Here is an 11,725-nt window from a genome sequence, read left to right as displayed (position 1 = left end):
TGTTTACTTGTGTTTTCCTGACTATGCCAAGGCATTTTGACTGTGTGGTTCATAACAAGCTATTTAAAGCCTTAAAAAGAATGGGAATTCCGGAACATGATGCTCGTGGGGAACCTGTACATAAATCAAAAGGCAGTTGTGTGACAAAGCTGTATCCTCTGATCATACTTATTTAATATATATGCTGAACAAATAGTTCGAGAAGCTGTACTATATGAAAAAAAAATCAGAGTTAAGGGAAGGTGAGGTAGTTAGTTTATTGGGCCAACCTGGCCGATAAACACATGTGGGGTTAATTGAAGGGTGGAGGGAGTGGGAGTGGGGTACTGGAGAAACAAATCATAAGATGGAGGGTAGATGTTTGTTTGACCGATAAAGCCACACTGTTTACTCGGTGGTTTTCTGGGGAAAACATGGGAAGTAGGAAAGTAGAAATTTTGTAAGCCCACTTTCTTTCAGCCATTAAAATTTGATCTTTAGATGGGTGTAGGCCACCTCTGCAAAGAAAACTTTGAGAATGTATGCCTCACCTAGTGTTTTGGAGCACTCAGGAACCAGTAGTCTTTGTCAGAAGCTGTAAAAAATCTGGAACCATGAAGAAAACTCCTCTCTAGGACTGAATGTTAAAGGGAGCCTGAGAGCAGGCTGAAATGCTTGCTAGGTGACCACCTGGATCTACTTGTTGAGTGGAAGTGGGAGAAATGCAGCAATAAAGAGATGGGTTGAGTTTGGCCACTGACACCTGTGGACTTGGTTTACAGGAAAAAGAGAAGACGAGAGCAGGTTAACTGATCTAAAGTTCATGACCTAGCATGAGGGCGCTAGGCTTGTTGAGTATTGCTGAGAGCCCATGGTCTAAAGTCAATGGGCACCCTGTGGAGGCTGAGTGAGGCAGCCCACATTGAGTTGACCAGAACCGGACCAGATGGAGATTTTTTGAGCCTGTGAATGGTGCATATTGTTGCTGACTTTATGGATGGCCTGTCTGGATTTGACTTTGCTTATGGATGCAGACTTCACAAGGTTCCAACTGGAATGAAGACTCTTCATGTCGAAAAATATGACTGTCTTCTCAGAGCACTGGGTTGATGTAAGTGGGCGGTATATAAATTGGATATTCAAAATTGGGGGAGATAAAGGCGTGAAGTGGTTGGCTTACAAACTTTCATAGGTGGGGGGAAAATTCACAGGATTGTAGGGTTAAGGTGTATTTGTTACTTAATTGCAATTGTGAAGCTAAAGAATTATGTACAGGTGCGAGGTGGGCAAGGGGTGGATTGAGTTTGTTAGTTTATTGTGCCTACCTGGCCGATAAACACAAGTGGGATTAATTGAAGGGCGGAGGGATAAATGGCTTGGTGAGCCTCGCCTTTCGAGTTCTCGGGTCTCTTGTTTTGTGATGATCAGACCAGGGTGCAGCTGCCTTAGCAGTTCCCAGGTTCACCTTGCAAGGCTGACTTCCTGCAAGACATCCCCGAGGAGAAGCCACATGGACCTACTCCAATACAGCTCTAGGTGCTGGAGCAGCCATGTGGAGACCTCTGCCAGCGCTGAGATTCTTACACATTCACTGACTCGGCTTTCCTCCTGCAGTCTGTGTCATTGCGTCTGCTTTGTGAGATGGAGGAGGGCTTTGTCGATTGGTGTTGGACATGTGGGTTAATGGGTTAATGTTGGACTTGTGGGCTTGGGCAGCACTGGGTTGGAATGTTTTCTTGATGTGCACTTAACCTATATATAAAACTCTCTCTTATGCATAAGTTTCTGTGGATTTGTTTCTCTAAAGTACCCAGACTAACACAATTGGCCAAAAAAACAAGGTTCCAGGAATATCCATTGAAATGTCTCAGAAAGCTGAAGAAGCACTGTAGGCACTCACTCATTTATGCCAGGAAATTTGGAAGACTTCTACCTGTCCAACTGACTGGAACAGATCCATATTTGTGCATAACCCAACGAAAGATGTCCCAGCAGAATGCTCAAGCTATAGAACAATATTGCTATTAAGCACCAACAAAATTTTTGCTTATGATCATCCAACAATATTGCAGCAGTACATTGTTAGGGAACTGCGAGAGATTCAGGCCAGATTTAGAAGAGGAAGTGGTTCAAGGGATATCATTGCTGATATCTGAGAGCTCTTAAATCAGAGAATACCAGAAAGGTGTTGACTTGTGTTTCATTGAATATGCAAAGGCATTCAACTGTGTGGACCATAATAAACAGTGGATAACCTTGAGGGGAAAAAAATAACAATAAGGAGACCTGGTAATGATGTTGCGTAAATGTTGAACAGCTAAACGAAGAAAAAAAAAGTACATATATCTCACCAGGACCTGATGTGTCCAGCCCGTTTAATTACAATCCAGATGACTCTTCTCTCTTGAGTGATAGTTGGACTTTTCAGTTGTCACAATCCAATTCCAACCTCGACACACCTTAACAATGCTGTGTCCCAAAACGCCACTCCTGGGAGTGCTACCTTTTGAATAAAAGTGATAACATGTATTGCATAGTCAGCTCTGAGAATGATGCTTCAAAACTTTTACCGTTATTCCATATGCTATGTGGTCAGGCACTAACCCAAGAAGAGAATGTATGAAAATCAAAAGAATTAAACATCTTATCAGCCCATTAAGCCAAAGCACTACTCCAAGTCTATGATGGATTAGGTGCCGGTTTTCCACTTTTCACAATTGCATTTTTTTTCTTTCAAGGTTTTCTTTTTATTCCTTCTTCAGGACTTGGTTTTTTGAAATTGGGGAGGTTAATGGGGGGAGGCAAAGAATTTTTTTATCTTGGCTGGAGATCCCACTAAAGATGTTATTTACAGAGTAGTTAGGATGAGGGTAAATTGTTCTATTTAAATTATTTCATTAATATAATTTATTGAGATAATAGAGTTTTAAGTTACTATGACTTTTTTATTTTATAACCTATTTTCCAACTAATATGTATATACATTCTCTTTTAGGTGGCCAAAGTGATTTTTACCTCAGATCTCTAGCAAGTGTTCCAAAGTAGATAACATTTTGGAAAATTAATGAAATTTTTTGTGAGGCCCAAGTAACATCTGTGGATTAACTACAAGCAAGAGAAATGAAGCACATTATCAATCCATATGAAAACATCAATGATTCAGGAAGAAATATTTCAGACTGTCCTCCTGTTGTATTGCCAGAAGAGATATTTTTCACAATTTCCATATTTGGGGTGTTGGAGAATCTAATCGTCCTTCTGGCTGTGATCAAAAACAAGAATCTTCAGATACCCATGTATTTTTTCATTTGCAGCCTGGCCATTTCTGATATGATGGGCAGCCTGTACAAGATCTTGGAAAATATCTTGATCATGCTCAGAAACATGGGTTATCTCAAACCTCGTGGCAATTTTGAAACAACCGCCGATGACATCATGGATTCCATGTTCATTCTCTCTCTGCTTGGCTCCATTTTCAGCCTGTCGGTGATTGCTGCAGACCGCTACATCACAATATTCCATGCCCTACAGTACCACAGCATTATGACCATACGCCGAACTGCTGTCATCCTGGCGACCATCTGGACATTCTGCACAGGAAGCGGCGTCACCATGGTGGTCTTCTCCCATCACATCCCCACGGTGCTCACCTTCACTTCTCTGTTCCCCCTGATGCTGCTCTTCATCCTAGGCCTGTATGTGCATATGTTCCTGCTGGCCCGTTCCCATGCTAGAAATATTTCGATCCTCCCCAGAGCCAATATGAAAGGGGCTATCACACTGACCATCCTGCTTGGAGTCTTCATCTTCTGCTGGGCCCCCTTTGTCTTTCACGTCCTCTTAATGACGTTCTGTCCAAATAACCCTTACTGTATTTGCTACATGTCCCTCTTCCAGGTAAATGGTATGTTGATTATGTGTAATGCAGTTATTGATCCCTTCATATATGCCTTCCGAAGTCCAGAGCTCAGAGACGCATTCAAAAAGATGATATTCTGCAACAGGAACCAGTGGAATTACTGATCTTTGATTGGAGAAACCACAGAGATCATTGACAAGTGACATGTCAACAAATACTAATGCCCCAACTTACCATTTCTTCCCTAATAGACTTGAGAAGCATTCTACTGAATATTATCTCTAACAGTGTGGTTCTGCGTGAACAGACCTTCTGGAGGAGCAACTTCTAAATTTAAGAGGTTTTAAAAGGTGATGTGTTAAAAAGAATGGAATACAATGTACATACAGCAATAAAAATTCAAGGATTTGGGGCTAAGGAATAAAACGTTTTCCTCTGTGGACATCTATAGGCGAGTTCTCCCTGAGTTGGGCTTTCCAGACTAAAATGTATCGCAACTAACTTCCAGAAGTCGAAATCCCTGGGCTGAGTGACTCAAAGAAGAAGCTGTGGGATTTTGGCAAGCCAAAGGGTGCCGAGAACCTAGTGAAGCTGGATTTCTCACTGGCTGCCTCACAGTGCCTTGCAAAGTTCCCACCTCCCCGTCCTCTCTTCTGCCTGCCTGCTCTAATGTAAGCCACCTCAGATCTTTTTAGAAATAGAGAGAGACTAAGTTTATAAGTGCCCCCAAACTAGCATAATTTACTTAACTCATTCTCTAATACCACTTAGTTAAACAAATGACTTGAGCAAATAGTTGACTAGGGATCTAATGAAAATAATTCCTATGCACATTAAAAGAGACACATTTCTTATAATTAGATAAATGAAAGTTAAAACTATTTTGTGATACTACTTCTTTTCATCAGAACTTTTGCAAAACTCTGCTGATGAAGCTTTAGGAAAACCAGCCCACACGTATGTTGCTGGCTGAATTATAAATTGGTAGAATGTTTTAAAAGAGTAAAATGTGGCAACATCCTATACCGTTCAACTTCACCAATGCATTGAAGCCAGCATTCCGATTTCTTGGAATTTACCCTATGAGGAGAAATGCTCACCATGATATACACGTGTAAATTATTATTCGTAGAGCATGGGTTGTCACAGCAACAAATGGGAAACAGCTCAAAAATTCATCATGGGCTTTTGATCCCTGGTTAAATGTCAGTTTAATTAACCCTCCTAAATGATGAGTCCATTCTGAAACAAAGACTCCTACTTTATTTAGCCTGAAGTGAACAAGTAGCAAATGAGCAAACACATGGACTGATTTCTCACTATACAATCATCTGTGCAAGCACAGATGCAGAGATGGCATGTTCATTTGCATAAATTAAAAACATAAGCTACTGAACGCTGCTTAGGAAAACAATGAGGGTTAAAGACAAGGCAAACATTTTGATAACACTCAATCACTAAGGCAAAATTATGCCTGAAGAGTTAAAACATGTTGCAGCCCCATGAAAATGGCACATACTTGTTGATCTAAGTTGCCAATTATTGGGAAACCTTGAAAGCAAGATATTTGAACCAAAGTTCAATGATTTCAAAGTTTATGATGTTAGGATAGCAATTACTGTACTTGCTTCTCACCCTAGAATGTTTCCGCTTGAAGTCCAAAGGAGGATTTCAGTTCCTATAATCTGCAACAGGTATATTTAAGGTAAAGTCCAGGTTACTTGGAGAAGTTTCCAAATTGGATCCTTCCAATGTGGCCTTTGAAAAATGCTGTACCTCTAAAGTTCAGGTGGTCTTTAATACAATGGCTGGCTTGCCAAGGGTAAGAAAGAAGTTTGGTCAAGAATGATATGTGTTTAGCAAAGTAACACAGGGTGTTTTCTCCCATTGGGCATCTATACAAGCAATGTTAAGTGCTATCCCCAGGGGTAGGTACCCCTTCCTCCTTTACCCCTCACTCACTGCCATCGAGTCCATGCTGACTCATAGTGACCCTATGGCACCGGGTAGAATTGCCACTGTGGATTTCTGAGATTGTAAACATCTTTCTCTCGAGGAGCTACTGATGATTTCTTACTGCAGACCTTGAGGATCACAGCCCAACAGGTAACCACCATCCCACCAGGCCTCCCAGAAATGAAATCCCCTTCTCTAAGGCAGAAGCCCCCCTTCTCTTCTGGTCATACATTTCCATCAAAGTCCACCGGACACTGCTGTAGGAGCATATTAAATTGAGGTCCCTGTGGAGCAACGCTATTTGAACCTCTCTTTCTCCCTCCTATATGAAAATCTGACCCCAGGTGAGGTGGGGCCTCCTCTAAGAAATGGTTTTGAAGATGTACAAACAAAGGAGTAATAAATGGTTCATAAGCATCAAACAAATATGCCACTATGTTGTTTGGCAGACCAGATTAAATGAATACATGTCCTGAGAACAGATGTCAGATTTTGTATTAGTGTTAATCCTCATAGTAGTTGTCCCTATAGAATATTTGTCCTTTTGAGATTGATTGACTTCACACAGTATAAAGTTCTCCAAGTCCATGCATGTTGTGAAGTGCTTTGTGTTTTCATCAAATTGTTTGTAGAGATGCATTGTATTCCACTGTGTGTATGTACCAGAGTTTCTTTATCCTCAATTCTCCTGATGGGATTTAGGGCTGTTTCCAACTTCCTGCTATAGTGAACACTGCTGCCATGATCATGGGAATGCATATATCTGTTCACGTTATTTCTCTTACTTCTTTAGGGCATGTACCCAGATATTACTAGATCATAAGGAATTCCTATTCCCAGTTGTTTCAGGAATTGCCAAATCATTTCCCACATTGAGTGCACACACTTACAGACCCACCAGTAGTGGATGAGAGTTCCCATTTCTCCACACCATTGCCAGAATCTGTTGTTCTTTGCTTGTTTGTTTGTTTGTTCTTAATGGGCTATCATTGACCTTGCAAGGTGGCATCTTCTCATTGTTTGGGTTTTCATCTCCCAGATAGCTAGTGATCTTGAGCATTTTCCATGTGTTTGTTAGCCATTTTGGTGTACTGTCTATTCATGTCTTTTACCTATTTTTAAATTGGATTATTTGTTGTTGTTTTCTTATTGAAGTATTTCAGTGTTCCATAGATTTTAGAGATTAGCCCCTTGGTCATGGTGATTTTGCTAGATATTTTCCCAGACCATGGGCTGTCTTTTGATGAAGTCATTTGATGTCTTCATGTTAGTGGGTCCCAGTCATGTATCTTGTCTTCTTCTGTGTATGAAGCAGAAGACAGAGTGAATTAGAACTTGAATTAATGGAGCTATAGTTAGGTTAAAAGTTAACTTCTTTTAGCCATTATTAACATTGTCATTCTTTTTGGGTTGTCGTATGTTTGAAATATGCTCAATATTTGTGAAGAATGTTTTACTATTGACTCATTTGTTCTCTTTCGAGGGACCTCATCTTGAGGAGAGTGGTTCAGATGTTCTGATTTCCCTCACATGATCTCTGTTTGGAGACTGAGATTGAGAGCGCCTCCTTTCTCTTAAAAGACCTGGTGGAGTAGACTGATAATGAAATTGCATGTGCCCCATGCAGGGCCTTTCTTAGGTGATGGAGAGGTCCTGATTTCTTTTGGGAGGTGAAGATTGAGAGTGTTTCTTTTCTCTGCCGTATCTGTCAAGAGACCATGTTGTAAATGGAAACTAAAATCTAGAACACACTAGCCACGTGTTAAGTACTTATTTGCCACATGTATGGTAGTGGCCACATGTATGCCACCGCCTATGTGAGTGGCTGCCATACTAGAGAGAGAACCTATAGAGCATAGCAGTCACGGTTAGAAGTTCTAGGGGACAGCACTCCCCTAGCTGATAGTTTGTACTTTCTACAAACTCTTGTGTTCTGGTAAAACAAAAAAACTCACTGCCATTGAGTCATTTGAGACTCATAGCAACCCCTCAAAGGCAGGGTAGAACTGCCCCTATGGGTTTCTTGGACTATAAATCTTTATGGTAGTTGGAAGCCTCATCTTTCTCCCATGGAGTGGTTGGTAGTTTTGAACTTCTGACCTTACTGTTAACTGCCCAATGTAGCCCACTATGATATGACATTGTTAACTGTAGCCCATGTAGCCCACTATGATATGACACCAGGGTTCCTCCTGTTCTGGTAAAAGATATAAAACCTATCTGCAATGTTAAATAATATATACCCTAAATGAGGCATTAGTATATGGTTCACAAAGGAGCCATGAGAGAAGAGGAATTTAAGATGCATTTTAAAGAGTGCACAGTTGTAGAAGAGTGAACATAGTAGACTATAGAACTTAAACTGAACACAGGGAAGGGGAAGTACAAATCATGTTCACAGCAGCCTAGTTTTATTGTTATGTAGGGTAACTGGGAAATTAGCTAATATTTTGGAGATCACTGAAGTTAAGAATGAGAACTTAGTACTTCATAAGGCAAACATTTGGGGAGCTATAAAAGGTTTGCAAATACACATAATGACACCATCAGAACAGTGTTTAAGGGTAGTATTTTAAATATTAACCAAACAATCCACCTTCACAGGTAATCAAATAAGACCTGTTTTCTCGCATTGAGAATGGTAGGATGGAATTATGGTGTGAGACATTTTGGTAGTAGGTTCTACAGGAATTTTACTCTGAGTCTATAGAAATATCAAACAAAGAAAGAAGATTGCTACAAAGTTTCTGTACTTAGTGGCCGGGTAAAGATCAGGTAAATAACTGCTCCGTTTAGAGACATTAGGGCAGGAAGAGATGCTCTACAAGGCAAGGTTTGAGATGATTTGATGTGCACTTTCCCCAAACACCAGGCAGAAATTAAGAAAAGAGATGGAATCAAAAACCATGGGTCTGGAAGCTCTGCTGAAACCTGTCCGAAATGGGTGACCCTGCTGGTATTTGAAATACTGGTGATACAGTTTCTAGCACCATAGTAGCAATGCAAGCCACCGTAGTATGACAAACTGACAAATAAGTGGCAGGGACTATGTGTAGTTGTTGCTAAAAATAGAAAATACTGAATTTTCCCATGATACTTTTCTTGTGTCCACAATCAATATCTATAGAAGCATCACTCACAAACAAAATCAAGTGAAATATACCAGTGGCCAATCTGTTGCAAAAGACGTCTTAACAGGTTAAAATGTAAAGGAATAAGTTGTGTCTGACTCAAGCCATAGGAGCCATGCTGGTGTAGTGATTATGTGTTAGGCTGCTAACCACAAGGTCAGCAGTTCAAAACTACCAGCCATTCTGTGAAAGAAAGATGAGGCTTTCTATTCCTGTATGTGCCAGGGTTAAATCCTCTCACCGTACGTATTCACTGCACTTATTCAATCTGTATGTTGATCAAATCATCAGAGAAGCTGGATTAGATGAAGAAGAGTGTGGCATCAAGATGGGAGGAAGGCATAACAACTTGTGATATGCAGATGGAACGATCATGCTTGCCTAAAGTAAGAAGGACTTGAGGCACTTGCTGGTGAGCAAGGACTGCTTCTTCCTTAGCACGGATGACAATTCAGTGTAAAGAAGACTAAAATGCTCACAGCTAGACCCATAGGCAACATCATGATGAATGGAGACGAGAGTGAAGTTGTCAAGACTTTCATCCTGCTTGGCTCCACAGGCAATGCTCATGGGAGCAGCAGTCAAGAGATCAAATGGCGCGCTACATTGGATAGATCTGCTGCGCAAGGCCTCATTAAAGTGTTGAAAAACAACACTTTGAGGACGAAGGTGCACGTGACAAAGCCATGGGACCTCTTCAATTGCCTCCTATGGTTGTGAGAGTTGGACATTAAATAAGGAAGACTAAGAAGAATCAATGCATTTGAATTATGGTGCTGGTGAAGAATATTGAAAAGTAGCATGGACTACCAAAAAATCCCAAATCTGTTTAGAAAGAAGTACAACCAGAATGTTCATTAGAGGCAAGGAAGGTGAGACTTTGTCCACGTGCTTTGACATGTTGTTAAGAGAGACCAGTCCAGGGGAAGGGCATCAGGCTTAGTCAAGTAGAGGGCCAATGAAAAAGGAAAAGGCCCTCAACAAGATGGATTGACACAGGGGCTGAAACAATGGGTTCAAATGTAATAGCAATTATGAGGATGGTGCAGGACCAGTTTGGTTTGGTTTGTTTGTACATCAGGCCACTATGAGTTGGAACTGACTCAAACATGGCTAACAACTCTTGTACAGCCTGACAGACTCTGAAACCCACAGGGTAAGTTCTACAGGGATCCTAAAACTTTTTAAACAGGGGGCCAGTTCACTGTCCCTCAGACCGTTGGAAGGCCTGACTATAGTTTAAAAAAGAACTATGACCAAATCCCTACGCACACTGGACCAGTCGGCTGCTAAGCAGGACAGCCAGCGGCGACAAAAACACCCAGTGCGCCAGATAAATGTCCTCGGTGGGTCGCATGTGACCCGCAGGCTGGAGTTTGAGGCTGGAGTTTGTTACACTGTCCTATAGGGTCATTATGAGTCAGAATCATCTCAAAAGCAGTGAATTTAGGACGCAAAGGGTGGTATTTTCAATCACCTCATATCCATATTAAAGCTGGAAAATGACTAAACAAGACTGAAGAAGAATTAATGTGTTTGACTTATGCTGTCGGCCAAGAATATTAAATATACTATTGAGTGCCCAAAATGTGAAGCAATCTATCTTAGCAGAAGAACAGCCAAGTGAGAACGATGGGACTTGTCTCCTACACTTTAGAGAAGAACATCATACTTGAGGGAGGGTCAGTGCAAAAGAACACTTACAATGAAATGGACGGACACGAATAGGCTCAAATTTAGGGTTGATTACGAAGATGGTGTAAGACTACATAATGATTTGCTCTATTTTATGAGTTTGTTATGACTCAGAACTGACCCCACAGCACTTATAACAACAATAGCAGTTCTATTTTTTGTTTTGCTGAGGAACACCCATAATGTTTTCCACAGTGGCTCTACCATGTTACATTCCCATCAGCAATGGCCATCCTCGGAAGAATGAAATGGTACCTCACTGTGGTTTGGCTTGCATCTCTGCCTTTAGTCAAGATCCATCAAATGTCAACAATAGTATCCCTTACCCCATATCCTCTTCTAAATTTGGCTTGCTTTTTCTGGCAGCTCCCTGTCCATGTATTGGGGCAATAGTATTTGGATTACCTTTAGAAAAATTTCACTCACATATGATATTTATGACACCTCACCTTAATTACCATATCATGTTGGATCACCTTTGAGACATGGTAATTATGGATCTTGTCCAGTCAGTTGGCCAGAAAACTGCCTTCCACATTTCTTGGAACTGATGGCATACCAATTGAAATGTTCCAACATATTGATGCAATGCTGGAATCACTTATTTATGCCAAGAAATTTGGAAGACAGTTATGTACACCCACCAACTAGAAGTGTCTTATATTTATGCCCATTCATATTTCCTAGATTCATGCTTCATATATTTCATGTTTTATGCATGTTTCCATGTTTCTTGTCATTTTGCATGATGCCCTATTAAAGAAATAAATGTCATGAAAGTTTTGCTCCATCCACAACATTAACTTACTTTGAAAATGGAGCTCTCTTCGTAAGGCATATTTTGAGTACCTTCCAACCAGAGGAGCTGCTCTTCCGTCACTACATCAGATAATGCTTTGCTGCTATTCATAAGCTTTCCAGTGGCTAATCTTTCAGTAGACTTCCTCTTCACTCTTCGTAGTCTGTTTTAATTTGGAAGCTTGTTTGAAACCAGTCCCCCACAGATGGCCCTGCTATTATTTGAAATACTGGTGGCAAAGTTTCCAGCATCACAGCAATATGTCACATGGATCTTGACTGGGAACAAATACCAGAAAGATGTTTA

The 11,725-nt window shown here is 40.8% G+C and overlaps 1 protein-coding gene and 1 pseudogene across 1 annotated transcript; both read left to right on the top strand.

The window, feature by feature from the left end:
* Positions 1 to 3,099: 3,099 nt before the first annotated feature.
* Positions 3,100 to 4,002, top strand: MC2R (melanocortin 2 receptor). The gene has a single exon (XM_004703946.1). It carries the CDS (start codon positions 3,100 to 3,102, stop codon positions 4,000 to 4,002), a length of 903 nt encoding a protein of 300 aa, XP_004704003.1.
* Positions 4,003 to 10,177: 6,175 nt separating this feature from the next.
* LOC115872560 overlaps positions 10,178 to 11,725 on the top strand; it is a 22,312-nt pseudogene continuing 20,764 nt past the window's right edge.

The sequence above is a fragment of the Echinops telfairi genome, unplaced genomic scaffold, assembly GCF_000313985.2.
Source record: "Echinops telfairi isolate 266 unplaced genomic scaffold, ASM31398v2 ScPeMD7_4;HRSCAF=17, whole genome shotgun sequence".
Lineage (NCBI taxonomy): Eukaryota > Metazoa > Chordata > Mammalia > Afrosoricida > Tenrecidae > Echinops > Echinops telfairi.
This window is presented reverse-complemented; position numbering and strand designations above follow the sequence as displayed.

Bases quoted from the DNA above. Each gene is read 5' to 3' on its own strand.
- MC2R (XM_004703946.1), top strand. From the start codon at position 3,100: ATGAAGCACATTATCAATCCATATGAAAACATCAATGATTCAGGAAGA.